This window comes from Boleophthalmus pectinirostris, unplaced genomic scaffold, assembly GCF_026225935.1.
Source record: "Boleophthalmus pectinirostris isolate CB_2022bp ecotype Guang Dong unplaced genomic scaffold, ASM2622593v1 HiC_scaffold_23, whole genome shotgun sequence".
Classification (NCBI taxonomy): Eukaryota; Metazoa; Chordata; class Actinopteri; order Gobiiformes; family Gobiidae; genus Boleophthalmus; species Boleophthalmus pectinirostris.
The window spans coordinates 30,223,745-30,240,682 of record NW_026571207.1 but is presented as its reverse complement, the minus strand read 5'-3'; the positions used below and the strand labels follow the sequence as shown (position 1 = coordinate 30,240,682).

Below are 16,938 nucleotides of genomic sequence, written 5' to 3'. Positions count from 1 at the left end.
ACATGTGTCTAGCTGCACTAAGAAGGTAGCTTAGGTCATGGAGAAGAAGATCTAGGGGCCCAGAGGTTTATCCGAGAGCCACGGGAGGCAGAGCAGCGACCACACACCGTCAAACCGAGCTCTTTCATTGGACAGGTCAGTTAACACTCAGGGGGCGTGAAGTTTGCTGCTAACTGCTAAGTATCCCTGATTATCTGGACACTATCAGGACAGGTAAGACGGGGTAAGACATTGCTATTACTATATAACTACTTGTAACCATTTGAAATAGTGTGTCACTGTAACAAAACTGGGTCATGCGAATGTAAAAATCGATTTTTGGATGGGTATAAATAATAAGGGAAAATCGACCCATTTATGTTAAGGATGCCATTTATTTAGCAATGGTTATGCTATAAATGATTTAATAACAGGAACACAAGGGTTCATGGCGATAATGACTCAACTGCACAATTTTATCGTAATTTACTGCAAATGTTAACTTGATCGATTTATAGTTCCACATTTTTGTCCTAAATCGGTTACTGTACATAAAATGGCGTACCGGCTCACGCATGCGCAGAGTACTTTTTTTTGCGCCGCAAATCGGGCAGCATCCAGGGAGTTATAATACATTCACGTTAGCGACGCAGATTGGGTAGTGACAGTTCTGTTCATTTTCCGCGGGGCAATATAGAAGCGAAAAGACAAGTCTGCAGCATATAATTTTCAGTATACGGGATTTTGGCCTCTACCTGGAGACGTGAGATGCAAACTGTGCGATGGATAATGCAGAAGACCGCGAAACAGGCCAGAGGCATCAATGCTAACATAGCTTACATTAGCTCTTGCTGGAACTGCTAGTGCGGAGCTTATGTTATGCTCAGTAGCTTCGTTTAGCAGCTGTGTTGTGTTAGCAAGTGGGTTAACTCGCGTAATGGTGATTGCAACTCCGGCGTAGTAAAGTTTAACATCATCTACTTTTAATTTGAGACGGATGTTCATTTTGTATCCAGACTAAATTGGCACAAAGCTTTGCAGAAATAAGGCGCTAAAGTGCAGTGGCTGGCTGTGGATGGGTCCGAGTTACTCACGGGGAGGTAGCTCACGTTTGCCAGGCATTGTGCGTTGTGTAGCAGGCTAAACGACTAAACTAAAGTTAAAAACACTCTTCTAATGTTGTTGGCAATGCTTTTACCATCTTAATATAGTCGTTTATTTGTGTATAACATGCAAACCTCCAATTTTATCGTTGTTATGCTGTAAAAAAAAGTTAGGATTGTGCAAAAGCAAGGGCCTCTCTGCCTGTGGGGTTGCGATAGCTGTTGATTTGGCTTAGCACACGTACCATAATGTGCATTTAAAGCATCCAAAGTAGAAAAAACTGTTTATTTTGTAAGAACAATGTAACCGCACGGAGCCAGTTGAGCGTTTTGAGTGTAAAGTGGTGGAGGACACGGTCACAAAATGAACAATTCTCTGATGCAACAAGAAAAGATGGAGCTCGATCTAGAAATCCCATCCGCACTGGTGCAGAACGACGGACACCTGAGGAGATCCAACAGCGCTCCTATGATAAACGGACTAAGGTTGTTTACTTGACACATAACTATATTTAACTTTGAGGATGTAACCTTTGATCTATGTTGGATTTTGTTGTTCGTGAATAGGGAGCTGACAGTACTGGTGACAAAGCCCATAGCCAGACCAATAGTGTGGTTTGCATTGTAAATCAAATAGGTGTAAAGTTACCGTGTGTGCATTGTACCTAAAGCAACTTCATGGCCACGAAGAACTTTCTATATTGTTTTCCCTCCAGTAATCAATGAAGCGTGATAAATAAGCACTGGTTTCTATGGCTTTGTTTAACGGTGCACTGTGTAACTTTTCTGGTGGAAGGTCTGTTACCTGCTTGTATCCATGGAGATGTTTTTGCTGGAATGTTTCACAATATTGAATTAAACTTCTTAATCTGAATTTCATCAGGCCAAGTTACAGGTGATATCAGTGTTTGCATGGTACATGGGTTTTGAAGGTATTTTTGAGCAATAAAATATCTGTACGTGACATAAATGCAGGGTTGACAAGCGCAATGCCTTATTGTGGAACATTCTAGGCAAAGCACAATAGCTCCATGGACACACGTAGGCAATAGATCCTCTACTCAAAAAGTTACATAGTGCACCTTTAATAACTGATTGCCGTTGCTTTAAACCTATGTAACCCCTAAACTTTGTTATGAAAATATTATTAATTCATTCTGTAGGGACTGTAAACAACTGCTTTTTAAACCAATCTTCATTTGATCCAGATAATGATCAGCTGTTGTCAAATATTTGAAATTTCTATGTGACCTTTTTGCATTTGTGACACGTTTCATTTGTTGTATTGCCTAAGGATACATAAACAAGATGTAATTTCAGTTCAGTTTTTTTGTATATATCACAGCTTTCCCATCATACCTGGCTAGTGTCAGTCCTTTCAATGCACTATTGCAATGTTTACCTGAGGATGCCAAATGTTGATTTGAGTATGATTCCTCTCTAAGCCTACTGACAGTGATTGACATTTTGTGTCTGATGACATACCTGGGGGTGTGATGCTGACTGTGCCCACAGCTCTGTCAGAAGCTCTGTTCGATTTTAATGTGAGTTTTATTTTAACACATTCTGAGCAGAAAGAGCTGGTTTAGTTGAAGCTACAACAGGTGAGATGATTTGTGCAGTTGAACAAGTCTCTCACAGATCACATTACAGTCATAAGCTAGCTAGCATTAGCCAACAGTTTTTCAGTTAGTCACTCTCATCTTCATGTTGAAAATCACCTAAACAGGATCATGAACACTCATATTGATCATAGGCTCCTAAAAATGTGTAGTTTAAATCCATTTTGTATTTTTTGCTGATGTGTGCATTGTGTTTGGTTGGTCTGAACATTCCACCATAGAGATGCATGTAGAACACCCCCAGTGTGATGTTAATGAAAATGACACTTTGACCAAACAACAGTGAAAGTCTTAGTTCACATTGTCTAGTATCATACTATTCCTATCATTGCAGTGATAACTCCCAGGTTTTCCAGAGAGAGGTGCTACGAAGCCGAAGAAACAGCACCACAATCGTCAACAGGCCCAACATGGTACTATTATATTTACTTTCAAATCAAAAGGGAAGCTATAAATATGTCTGCATGTTTTGGCTTTGGGCCTCTCATGTCCTCTCCTCTTCTCTGTGGGAGTAGACTCTTAAAACATGCTAGATTAAAACTTTGAAAGGAGTTATCAGGGCCACCAGTCTTCAAGTACAGGCTGAGTCGGTAGTATAAAACTCCTACATTAGTTTAGGTCAAAGTGGGTGGTGCTGATGGGTGGGGAATGGGTGGGAGTGCATGCTAAAGGTTTTATATTGCGAAAAATTGTCTTGTGAGCTTTAAGCCATGTTAGAATGTTGTTACCTCATCGAAACCATATCTACAGTTGCATTTTGTTTCCTTCATACATGTTTGAGTAATCCTGCATTATTAGTCTTTGTTCCACCTTGTAATGTAAAATGGAGCTGTTAACTTAAAAACTACCACTACATGACCTTTAGTTCAGAAGAGATTGACAGTTCCAGGGCTGAAAATATCCAGATGATTTTAGAGAAGGTGTATGGAGTTTAAAAACAACTCAGAACTCAAAAATGCAGGATTTGTGTTTTAAACATTTGTGAATGAAACAAAACACAACTCCAGGTATGTTTGTGATGAATAAACATTATAACATAAATTTGAAAATAGTGTAATATGGGCCCTTTAATAAACATGCACAATGTACATGTTGTAAACACACCAGGCAGTTAAGAAAAAAAGTCAGTGACATTTCTTTACTACAGTTTTTAACGTGCCTGTCTATGTAATAACATGATCATAAGGTTGGGCTTAGAACAATTGCATTTTTTTTTTTTTTTCAAAATCTATCTGACAATGATTTGTGATGTGTGATTATATGTTTAAAAAGTAGGGTTCTGTTTCACATTCTAAACAACTTCAGAAGCATTAACATTTGCGAGAAGACGGAAAAATAAACTGATAAATGAAGACAACAATCCCATGCAGATGAATTTCAGAAAATGTTTGTTGAGGTCTAGTTGAGATAGATTAAAATCTTTCTATAAAAAGACAGAATAATTGCTTTTTTTTGCAGAGAACCTACTTTTACCTAAATAATTGCAGCCTTTGTGATTTTGTGTAAACTCAAATAGCAATTTCGTGTTGATTTAATATATTGCACTGCTCTAGTCTTGAGGGTTAGGATTAGTTTGATGCTACATCTTAATGAGCTAGGTACGCACATTGAATAAAAGGGTAATGTGAAGCGCTTTGTAACACTTTGTAATGATGAACTTTAATTCAAATAGTTTCCCTTGATGTTAATGCATATTTTTAAACTCTGCTCAGGTCCCGTCGTCTCCCATCCGAGTGCCCAGTACCAGACTTCACCAAATTAAACAGGTACAATTCACTCATGTTCAGAGGTATTTATGAGCGTTTAAAAGGAGCATGTCAGACCGCTGTCTCCCCCTACAGCCATGGAGAAGAACAGTGTCTCAAAAACATGCAACAGCAACAGTCTCTGGAGTTCACAGGGCCATTGGTCAACTAGGAATGACCAATTGGTAGTATCAGACTCCAATACCTGCTACAGAAAAAAATTAAATAATTCAGATTTATCAAGTTCAGTTCTTGGAGATCTAATTTACTATGCACTATGTGACTTCTCTGGTCGAGTCTCCATGGGGATGTACTGTTTTACAATATGGCATTAAACTCAGCTGTCATGCACTTTTTAACTTGTGTTTTTAACATAAAGGAAATGGCTTTAAAAACATGGACTCTTATTGCAAGGGGACTCGCATCTCCCCAGGTCTGAAGTGTAACTTGACCTGGTCGCCTGCTTGTCTCCATGGAGATAGATAAGTTTAATGCCATACTGTGAAACATTCCAGGGAAAGCAATAACATCTTCAGTTATCAGATAGCTATATAACTGTAAAATTTAAAACTGCACCTTCTACAGTAAACTTGATAATGTATTTTGTATTGTTTTAAATGTATATATGTAAACTATTATTTGTCTGTCTTTAGGAGGAAGGGGTGGATGTGATGAACAGAGAAACGGCTCATGAACGGTGAGTTGTAACAGCAGCACAGTATTTTTTTTCAGTCAACTTTTATGACATTTTAGATGAAAACAAAAACATACAAGTTTGAGTACTAGAGGTCTAAATTACAGAATGTTTCTACATAAGACAATGGATACCGGATATTTTGTTTTCTGCAAATGTAAATCTTGCAGGCCTGGTGGATAAACTGAAACTGAAATATCTTTTAATCACTTTATTTATAATACAATGCTGTCTCTTGTTCTTTCCTTTTTAACAGTGAAGTTCAAGCTGCAATGCAAATGAGCCAGTCCTGGGAAGAAAGCCTCAGTTTGGTAAATCAACATTTTCTTTTTTCCACTGCCATGACCTTGACTGAATGTCCATGTGCACGTCTGGGCTCAGAGTGTGTGTGTGTCCTCTTCTCTGTGGGAGTAGACACCTGAAGACACGCTACAGTAAAATGTAAACAATACAAAGGAGTTATCAGGGTCACCAGTCTCAAAGTACAGGCTGAGGCGGTAGTATAATACTCCTACACTTACGCCTGTGTCCAAGGCAACGTCAATATTATGATTCAAAGTATTCAAGTCGAATTTACTCACATGTAAACAATATGGCTAATACTAAAATAAACTCTTATATGTTAAATACATGAATATTGGTGGATTCAAGCTGTATCAAAAGTGTACATAATTTGTTTGGTGGTTAACCTTAGATTCACTTTTTGTGGTCATTATCATTGCTATATTACATGGTTTATGTCTGTGTTCGATCATCTCCCATTTCACAAGTAGGAATGCCCAGTTTGAGAAGTGTTCCAGGGCAAATCGAAGGTGGAATTAATGATGCCAGTTACGAGTGGCTTGGAACGCACCACATAACCCTCTTTATTTGGGGTTTAGACTGAGGAATAAACTAGAAACAAGAGTGTGTATCTAACTTTAACTGGGGACCTAAAGCAGAGACTAAAAACCAGCATCATGTGTCCTACTTATTTATACCAAAAACTGCATGTATTTTTCTTGTTTCCAGAGCGACAATGATTTGGAGAAGTCTGCCTCATCTTCTCCCAAAAGGATCGACTTTGTTCCCGTTTCTCCAGCTCCTTCCCCCACGCGAGGCATCGGAAAAAAGGTGCGTTTGTTCTCTGGAGTTACACGCACTGGATGAGACTGATTGGATAAAGCAGCTAATTGTAAAAGTATGCAATTTGATTTAAAAAGGAAGAGGAGACGTCCACAAAAACTAATTGCTATAATATGGAATGTGAATGGGAGGAGGTGGTTGGTGTAGTCATGTTTAGAGCTTAGTCCTGGTTTGGTACTGTTCAGACTTAAATTAATCTTGGTTTAGTCTGAGTTTAGTCCTAGTCTATTCCTGGTTAGACATTAACCCTGGTTTTGGTCCTATTTTAAACCTGTTTTACGATCTCTACTTGGTTCTGCTTATAGTTGTATATAGTATATGCAATTCCTGATTTGAGCCCTGTTTTTTCCCCTTCATGGTCACAGTTTTAATCTAGGTTTAGTTCCACCTTTAGTCCCATTTTAGAGTATTTTGACGTTGCACAAGCATGAATGCTCCATTTATTAGATTTGGTTTTAGAGATATACAAAATTATAATATTGAGATTATCATCTATAATTTCTTTTTCTCTTTCTTTTTTTTTTAGTTTTAAACCATGTTCTAATGCTGTTACCTCATCATAAACATACCCGGAGTGATGTTTTATTTCATTCATGCATGTTTGAGTGATCAAAATGCTTTGTTCCACCTTGTGATGTCACGTAGTGGTAGTTTTCGAGTTAAAAGCTACCTTATAATTTTTGTTTAGCACATTCACCAATTCCAGGACTGAAATTATCCAAATGATTCTAGTGAAGGTATTTGGACATGAAAAACACATGACATCACAAGGTATAACAGAGTGTTTCCTGTCTGAGAGAAGAGCACAGCCTAATGCAGAGTTTGTGTGTTAAACATGAAACGCGAAATGTGAATGAAACAAAAGTATGTTTGTGAAGAGGAAACAACATTACAACGGCTCAGAAATGCTTAATATGGGCCCATTAAAATGCTGTCCGAATATTGTTACTGTGGGCAAAAACAAAAATGGAGAGATTAATTATCATTATCACGTATTGCATTTTGCTTGGTTTTGTTTTGCTAATAATATCTCTCCTTTCTCTCTGAGCAGCAGTGTTTTTCTCCTTCACTACAAATCCTGGTGAGCAGCAATGGTCTGACGCCGAGCCCCATCCCCAGTCCCACCAGAAGATTCAGGTAAAAAAAAATGGTTAGATTATGCCTCACTGTTCTAACATAATGGAAACTTATAATGGGCTTGTATTACAGACGCATCAAATAATAATAATAGTAATAATAATAATGCTTGTCTAATGACCTGAAGACATTGGAAACATTGTCTTAATACTTTACCACTGATGTCATCAACATTCCCTGTGGATGTGATGCTACCTGTAGGCACTGCTCTGTCTGAGGCTACGTTAGACTTTAAACTGAGCTTCATTTTAACAGAACCCGACCAGAAAGAACTGATTTAGTTGGAACTACATCAGGTGAGATTATTGCTAGCTGGTGACTGTAGTCTTACGTGAGAGGAACATGCATAGTCTCTGACAGAGAAGTGCCTACAGTTAGCAACAGTTAGATAATCAGTTTATCAGTTAGTTGCTCTCACATTATTGTTGAAAATCAAACACCCAAACAGGACCATGAACGCTCGTGTTGATCACAGGCTCTTTGCTAATGTGGGTGTCACCCAGTTTTGGGAGTAACGAGTTATAAAAGTAACAAATTACTGTAATGCGTTGCTTTTTGCTGTAACGCCGTAATTTAAGGCATGACAGGGAAAAAGTTGTAATATTTTACTCGTTACAAAGTCAGTAACGTGGGGTACAATGCTTTTTTAACCTTTAACCGTCACCATGGAAACATTCCACCATACAGATACATGTAGGACACCCCCAGCCTGATGTCATTGCAAAGTATCAATATTTACATTTTTGACAATAATTCATCTGTAGCTAATGATTATTAGAGGACAACTGCTATGAGGTTATATAAACATTTCCCAGTTTTTAGACAGAAGATTTATTTACATCTTTTTTTCCTGTCAAAATTCTGCTATCCATGGTTTTCAGGGAACATCTAGACCTGTTGCCTTTGAAATTGCTTTTCCAAAATTAGCTGTCTTTTGAATCAGCAAAAATCCTCAAAATATCACTTAAAAACGGGAAGCTTCAACCTCTGAATAGTGGTAATTTTGTTCTAGTCACCGCTCATGGGCATGGCATGTGTTTTTGATTACAAATGAAAAACATATTTTGAATCAAGTTTCTGTTTTTCTTGTTTTTCAGTCGAAGAAGTCAAAGCCCAATAAACTGCATCAGACAGAGCATACTGGGGCCAATTAAACGCAAAGGTAGGGTTCATTTCAGTATCACAAAAATACTAGTACTTTTATGTGACCTTGCTTATTACCAATTTCGAGATTCACAAATTTTGTTACAAGTGTTGTCACGATAAAATCAAACTCCATTTCAATACTAAGGGATAGAATTGATACTTACTACCAAGTCTGATATCATGCTATTTATTTAGACAATAGAATTTTGTAATTTTTGTAATTTTCAGCATTAAAAACACAGAAGTTACACAGTGCACCTTTTTTTAATACTACTCTATGTGCTCTTATACTTGTTCTGATACATCTCAAGATCATTCCAAAACTATTCAGGAAAGGTTCATTTCTGTCCTGTAAATGTGACTTTTTTAATATCGATACTTGTTCAAATGAGAATCTAGTTTCAATAACAGGTTTAGTATCAATTGGTACCTGATTTTTGATCCTTTTAATTACCCTATTTGTAACTTAGTTTTAATGGTTCATAATTGAATCTTTGTTCAGGTGAAATGGAGACTGAGAGCCAACCCAAGAGACTGTTCCAGGGCACGACCACGATGCTCTCCTCCGACGTGTCCAACCTGTCCGACCTCAGCTCCTGGTAGGCCCCCCCTTGCATCTCTCTATAGCCTCTTCATCTCAGACTGTGTAAACAAACATCCAGTTAACACAAAGGAGCAGCTTGAGGCTTGTTGACAGGAGAGATCTGCCAAAGTGAAGTGTTGAATCAATTAACTGTTTTAACTTGGGGGGTAGTGGCAGAGGATTACAATGAGAGGAAACTACAAATTTACATGGAAAAAAGTTTTGTCAAGTCAAGTTTAGGTGCTGCCACATTTACACTGCACTGAGACCTTTGACTTCGCCCACTCAAAACGCCGGCTCCATGTGGACGAAAGGCCAAAACAAATACAAACTTCTCCGTTTTGACCAAAAAATGTCATGTGGACGGCCCCTGAGAAGCGCAGTGTAACAGGAGGTTACACTGGAGACAAATGGTTCATTCCCTCAAAATATTTTCTCTAGAAGGTCTTCTGCTACATACCAACAAATTTTGAAACTAAATTTCTAACTTTTTTCACCTCAATTAACAGAAAAATACATGGACAAACGATGTATTTCTGATTGGTTGATTTGGCTGTCAGTCTTGCCCATTGGACCTCTGGGAGATAAGACAAGGTTTCAGAACATTATATGGTTTTGGATGACCAAGCGAGGGCATTGCTGAAATTAGAATTGTTTTGTAATGACGTGTTTTGCTGTAGAAGTTGTTACAAAACTTGGCTTGGTTACAAAAGTTAACTGATTTAAAAAGTTTGGGGGGAGATGGCAAAAGTACTGTCAAAATGCCTTATCTATTATACAGTAAATTTTGTCAAGACACATTACAAATTATATTAATGTAATGGTTCAGTTACTAAAATTGTCATTAAAAGAAAAGATTGTCTAACAAGCTAAGGCATGTAATTTACTCTCGGCATTTTAAACCTCGTGAAATAGGAAATGAAGCAACATATTTGTTTAATCAAAGAATGTTTCACCTAGGGCTAAACGATGTTGGGGAAAAAAGAAATTCTAACAAGCATTGTGATTGCGATTTATGTTTTAATGTAGAATACACATTTTAAATAAACCCTGCGGCATTGTTACTTGAAAGAAGCTGCTAAACTATTATAAGAATTTAGTAGAAAATGAATTGATATGAAGTGTTCTTTCTAATTGAGGCATAAATTTGACTTTGATTAATCTTGCAGCCTTAGTTTCATCAGCATTAGTTTCATCAGAAAAGGGTTACCAGATTTTCCATTTTGACTGCTTTCTTGTCTCTCTCTTGTCTCTCTTCAGTCACTCTCCGGATCTATTGGACGGCAGTCTGAGCAGTGTAAGCTCCTCCACAGACTCCCCGGGCAAAATGGAAGGAGTCTCCCCCTCATCCTCGAGCAACTCACCCTTCACCTCCCTCCAAGACCTGTCCCCCAAATGAGCCCCACAGACAATAACCCATAAAAGAGACTGCTCCTCTGCTCCACTCATCCATTTCTCTGTATTGGACTTGAGGGTTTCAATTACACTGACAGCCAAAAGTTTGGATACATTTTTTATTCAGTGCTTTTTCTTTATTTTTCATGACTATTTACAATGTAGTGTAACTGACAAAGTATGAAAAAGGTTAGGTTGTTTACAAAAAGTGTGAAATAATTTGCTAACTAGATTTTAGATTCTTCAGAATGGCCACACTTTGCTTTGACTATTGCTTTGTACACTCTTAGCATTCCACTAATGAACCCTGAAAAGGCAGAGCTGCGAAGTGAAAACCATTTCAGGGACTTTATCATGAAGCTCATTGAGAGAGGGTGTAGGGTTTGCAGCGCTGTTGGCAAAGCAAAGATTGGCTACTTTGAGAAATCACAAACTTATAGGCTCTGTATCTGATTTTCACAATCTTAAAAATGTGAAAAAAAAACGTGTTCATTTTGAACGGTTTACAGTGGCCCTTATGCATTCTAAACATTCTAATTATTCTGCAGAGCTGCACTTTCTGATTATTGGACACCATGAAACACTTTCTACTTAGAAGCAGACGGTGTACAGTGGACTTATTTTGACATCAAAAGCAAGGCAAATTTTTCTATTAATACATGCAAAAAAATAGAGTACAGTCCCTTTAAATATAAATAACATTATTATTAACAGTTATTTTAACTTTTTTTTTCCTTTTCCACAAAATTCCATGCGCCTTGCTTCATATATTTGATGTCTTCATTATGTATACCATAAACTGTATATATAAATGGATGTAGCTAGCCACCACGTTTCAAATGGGAAGCGAACAGAGGCACTTTTCCTGCTCCATCAGCTTTGGGTCCTATTCACGTTGTACTGGAAAAAAAACGTCATCTCCCTCTCCATAACTTTGTCTTAAAATGTTTGTATTAACCCGCTCTACATGATCCTGGTGGTTTTTATTTTACTATTTTGTTTGTAAGTAAATTCCTATCCCTAATACGGATCCCTGCTCCATAACTCCCGTGACTGCCAGCCTCAGTGAGCTTCATTTGACAGGAGCCGAACGCTATGAGTGACATTACACTCCGTTAGTCCACTTATTTATACAGGAAAAACATTGAATGAGAAAGTGTGTCCAAACGTCTGACTGGCTTTGTAGATTTGGGGACATAGATCTTGCTTCTCAGAGGGTCTTGAAATGCCTTTGTGGATCTCATTGTTCAAATTTTGCTTGGACAACACACTGTGTGCACCTGCTGCTATTAGGAGATGCTTTGACGGTGCAAGTTTGGATATTTCAAACTAAACGGAAAAAGGAGACTGAGAATACAAGCACTGGACAATTTGAAAAAGGACTATTAATGTAAATTTTTGCTTTTTTTTTGTTTCCTTTTGACATTTGTAAGAAAAGATTTAACTTATTGTTTTGATGCTATGTTTGTAATTTTGTACATAGAATATATAAAGTTAGTTTTATGTTTGTGTGGTGAAAGTGGGCAAAAGTCTACTGCTACTATTACTGCTACTACTACTACTATGGATGTCTCCTTAGTGTTTTATTGTGTTGAATACAAAATGTTAGATACAGAAATGGCTGTAAACTGTGGTTCAACTTCCTATAACCCTGAATAACGTGCTGCAAATGAGACTGAAAGGATAAATTAAAATGGTTGGTCATTTGACTTGTTGATGTTAAGAATAAGAAGAAGTGAAAATGACATTTATCAGTAAAGTGGCGTTTGCATAATTTTGTTCTCGTTTATGTGTGGAAATTCTTCTTCCTCCTGTGTTTCCAATCAATACTAACATTTCTGGTGGGATGTCTGCCACCTGCTTGTCTCCATGGAGATGTTATTGCTTTGTTCCACAGTATGACATTACATGCACATCACATACTCCAACAAAACATTCTATGGAGACAAGCAGATGGTGAATACTTCACCAGAAAAGTTACATAATGCACCTTTAATGCTACTGGATTTATCATTTAACAAGCTGTATTCACAACTTTAGAATATGATGATATGATTTCATAGTCTATGGAAGATTTTTGAAGTATTATAACTGAAAATCCACAAATGCTGAACCTTAATATATTCAAAAATGCTTTTGTTTGTCTTTGTGTGTTTGTGTCCCTTTATGCTATAAAAAAAAAAAACACACGGAGATGCATTTGTGCTGGCAGAAAAGAAATTAGTGAGAGATTTTGTTACATGTGGACAGGCCCAGTAGTTATAAAGATATTCACCATAAAACAGGTCAATAAATAAATAAATCTGCATTCTGTCCTCAATGTAAAACTGGGCAGTTTATACAATTGTGCCACTTAAAGGTACACTTTTGGTTGGAGGTCCATCACCTGCTTATTTCTATGGATATATCGTTGCTCTGCCTGGACTGTTCCACAATTTGACATTAAACAGCTCTACTTTACATGTAGTGAATTATAGGTGATTTTATAGCTTGAAAAGTGCATTCTTAGTGTGAGCGGGGTCGCCTCGCTGCAGATCTGACCTGTAACTTGGTCTGGTTTGGTCTCCATGAAGATTGAAAGCTTTAATATCATATTGTGAAACATGCCAAACAAAGCAATACTGTCATCTCCATGGAGAAAACCATTTGATGTACCCTCCACCAGAAAAATTACACAATGTGCCCAACCTTTACACCCAACCTATTGGTATTATTTCAAATGTCATTTATTAATCCTTAAATTAATGTTCTTGCTTCTCTAAAACTGAAAAGTGCAAACTCACAACTAGCTATATATGTTAATTATTGATAAAATCCACTTAAAGCAATTCAAATTCTGACGTGTTCTCTACTCTGACCTGGTATTGTCCTGGAAAAGTCCTGGTTTGATTCCGATTTGTTATTTTACCGTTTTCATACCTTACTTAACCGATATCCGATCTTTGTTGTAAAACCCTTAGACGTACTGTATACCTTCTGAGGTGGTACTTGGTGTGAAAAGTTGCAGTGTTTTTCTTGGCAAATACTGTAAATGAATAGGATTTAAACAGATTTGCTTCAACACTCACACAAATCTCTCTTAAACCATATGTCTTTATAATTATGGGTTTGCTGCTGACTCAAGTATTTTACATTTACAAAGCATCGTTGTTTACTCTCGTACACTCTAAATAAGATCCAGATTGCAACAGGTTGTGGGAATGTTTTGATTGTGTAACAGCAGCCCATGGGAGTAAGAGATTATATTTAGTAAACTTGCCATGCACTAAATCATCCTAAGATATTCACCCTCCCTCCTCTGTACCTTATATTTACCGCCTCTCATCTGTACCATATATTCCTTCTCCTTCTTCCACAAAATATTCACTGTTACTCTTCTGTTCCCTCTTCTTTACCATACAGTCATTCTCCTTCCTCCATACCACATATATCACCATATATCTATAAAAGCGCACTGTGATTGCGTTGCCTTGAATGTTCCACAGCATGGCATTCAGCATACCCAACGCCATAGAAACAAACAGGCCAAGTACAGTTCAGATCTGTGGAGAGATGTTCAAGGCAATTTTGAGCAATACAAATGTCTCTCATGAAATGTACAATAGCCATATTGTTGGACTTAACATCTCCATGGAGACAAGCAGGTGATGTGCCTTCCCCCCACCACAAAAGTTATGCAATTCACAAACTTTGGCAAACTTTGAGACTTTATTCAACATTTGATGAAAGGTGGATATGGCATACAGACAGTTGTCTCGAGAAAAGAAAGACTTTGGTGAAAATTCAAACAGAAACAAAAAAATAAAACAGACAAACTCATTCAGATTCACACATGCAAACTCTGCACTTAGTCAAGAACAAACATGTAAAAGTTTATGTACAACTAAGCCCAAATGTAAACATAACCTAAAGATGGGAAAAAAGACTAGACTAGAGACTGGACCAGAGACTAGACCAGAGACTAGACTGGAGTTAAGACCAGGTACTACACAAGGGACCAGACCAGGGACCAGATCAGAGTCCAAATAATACTCCAGAGACGAGGATAGTGCCACATATCCAGATGATAGAACAGACCAAAGTCAAGACCAAAGTCAAGATCAGGGTCCAGAGAAGAGAGAGACTAGACTAAAGACCAGACCAGGCACCAGAAGAAGAACCAGGCCAGAAACTAGACTGTGGATCAAACAAGAGTCCAAACCAAAGACCAAATCAAATCCAAGAACTGAGAACAAACCAGAGTCAGTTCAGAGCACAGATGAGCTAAGGAATCCTTCTGACATTAAAGAACTGGAGAGCTACCCTCAAAAATAGTTCTCCAAAATGTGCAAAACATAGACTACAAAACCTACTGTACATTTGTAATAATTATAGTTAATAATTAGTATAATCTTGTGAGACTATTGGTGCAGAATGGCAGCATTTTCACATGTCTGCTTCCCTTTTATTGACTCTTTGTTTCATAGTTTGATATTCAACTGAGCAGGTGTATTAAAGGTCCCATATTATCCTTATCCTTTTTGAAATCATTGGACTCCTATGTATTAGAACTATAAGGTACACTTTATTGTCCTTGTAGGAAAAATTGTCAAATTCCATTTGACCCAGAAACATACAAACTCCGCAAAGACAAGGCCAAGAGTCAAACCTGGAACCTTCTTGTTGTGAGGTGAGAGCACTGATCACTCAGCCACCTTCCCACTGAACTATTTACAATGTACCCAGTATGGACTGGGCATCTTATACTCTACCCTCTGCTGGAAACGAGCATACAGCAGATGTAAAATCAGTACTATAACAGTGTACATTGCTTTAAAAACATCATGTAAAATAGCCAGGGCGGTTTAAAACACATAAAATAAATTATGAACCATTTTGGGCTTAGCTGTACACACATTTTGCATTGAAACTCCCCCACTCCTCGCTGTTACATAATGGCAATAAAAAATACAAGTTTCAGAGACCATTGACTTGACTTGGCCTCTTTCATCACAATCTCCCATTTAACCCTGGGGACAGCTCCTTTAGCTCAGCAGACCGCTTCACCATACTGGAATATACATCATTATATTATTATTATACTGTCTTTTTATAACCAGACACAAGTTGTTTTGTACATTTAATGCATTTTTCCACAGTCAGTTGTGCCTCTGGTGTCAGGACAGGTCCTTCAGCTCCGTCATGTGCGGAGGATGACCATAGTGAGAAGACCTATGAAAAGACAGAGAGGGTACAATGTCATGTATATGTATGTATATTCTAAATCTAAATGATAATTACGTATTGTAGACAATGTGTTTCGGACTTAAATTTGTTCCTGTAAATGTGTTTTTAAGTAACTCGAATGTCTGGTCATTTTGCAATAGTTTTCACTGAAAGATCTGGAACAAAATGATTTATTATCCAAATTGAATTATGGCGTTGCCTGCAGACCCAGTTACATGTCAGAACTGTGGAGAGGCAAGTCCGCTCACAGTAACAATGCATGACTTTCAAGGGATGTATTAGGAATAATAAAAACACCTGTAATTGCAAGAAAGTTTAATGCTACACAAGAAACATTCCAGGGATAGCAATAAAAGCTCTATAAAGACAAGCAGAAAAGTTACATAGTGCACCTTTAAATACAGTTCCCCCCCAAAAAAGCAAACGTGCATTTTATGATCCAAGTGCATCCATAGTTCAATGTGTGACTCACCAAGGACATAAGCAGCTACTAGTTTCTTGTTAACACTTAAGTGGAGGTAGACAGGCACCGAGGACTCCTGCTCCCCCAGAGTCGGGAGCATGAGGGCAGCCATACAGACCAGCCCCAGCAGCACCGTGAGCAGACTGGGACCTCCAGCTACAGGACGGGGCTCTGAGGCAGGAGGAGAGGGAGAAGGAGAAAAGTTAATATTAAGATAGGTTAATTTATTCGCGATTTGTAATTAAAGGTCCTACATTATGCAAAATTGACGCTTGTGAGCTTCCAGGCATGTTATAATGTGGTAACCTCCTCAATAACATACCTGGAGTTGTTTTTGTTCCATTCACACATGTTTGAGTAACCTTTTATGTCAATCCATAGCTCAAGTTTATAACAGCTTGTGCGAAGATACTGCTAGTTGTTATTGGTTGGTAAAAGTGCCTATGACAGATACATCACTGATTTCACTAGAGCACAGTTTATATATTTATATTTGGATTGTTTTGCTTCATTTTTTTTTTTTTTTTACAATTTTGTCCCTGTGACGCATATTTGTGATTATTTTATTTCCAGATGGCAAATCATTACAGATCCAGGACTGTGTATGAGTCAGTGACACCTTAAACAGAACAAATTAGGGTTTATCTAGGGATTTGTGACTAAAATTCATTATTAAAGTGGGAATTAACCAGGACTTAAGTCTAAACTATACTACGAATA

General features: G+C 37.7%; 1 protein-coding gene and 4 non-coding genes across 5 annotated transcripts; 4 read left to right on the top strand and 1 right to left on the bottom strand.

Moving 5' to 3' along the window:
- Window positions 1-249: 249 nt before the first annotated feature.
- pabir2 (PABIR family member 2) lies at window positions 250-12,303 on the top strand. Its single transcript, XM_020917864.2, has 10 exons — window positions 250-1,568; window positions 3,039-3,117; window positions 4,417-4,470; window positions 5,103-5,146; window positions 5,400-5,454; window positions 6,155-6,256; window positions 7,320-7,405; window positions 8,503-8,567; window positions 9,054-9,150; window positions 10,395-12,303. Exons 1-10 carry the CDS (start codon window positions 1,447-1,449, stop codon window positions 10,531-10,533), a joined length of 843 nt encoding a protein of 280 aa, XP_020773523.1. The 5' UTR covers window positions 250-1,446; the 3' UTR covers window positions 10,534-12,303.
- On the top strand, window positions 3,165-3,316 carry LOC129410764 (small nucleolar RNA U109). Its single transcript, XR_008633015.1, has one exon. It is a non-coding gene; the product is annotated as a small nucleolar RNA U109 (small nucleolar RNA).
- Window positions 4,515-4,656, top strand: LOC129410766 (small nucleolar RNA U109). The gene has a single exon (XR_008633017.1). It is a non-coding gene; the product is annotated as a small nucleolar RNA U109 (small nucleolar RNA).
- LOC129410765 (small nucleolar RNA U109) lies at window positions 5,526-5,662 on the top strand. The gene has a single exon (XR_008633016.1). It is a non-coding gene; the product is annotated as a small nucleolar RNA U109 (small nucleolar RNA).
- A 1,915-nt stretch (window positions 12,304-14,218) lies between the features above and the next one.
- LOC110153946 (uncharacterized) lies at window positions 14,219-16,932 on the bottom strand. Its single transcript, XR_008633008.1, has 2 exons — window positions 16,228-16,932; window positions 14,219-15,740 (listed from the first exon to the last, which is right to left on the bottom strand). It is a non-coding gene; the product is annotated as an uncharacterized LOC110153946 (transcript).
- Window positions 16,933-16,938: the final 6 nt, after the last annotated feature.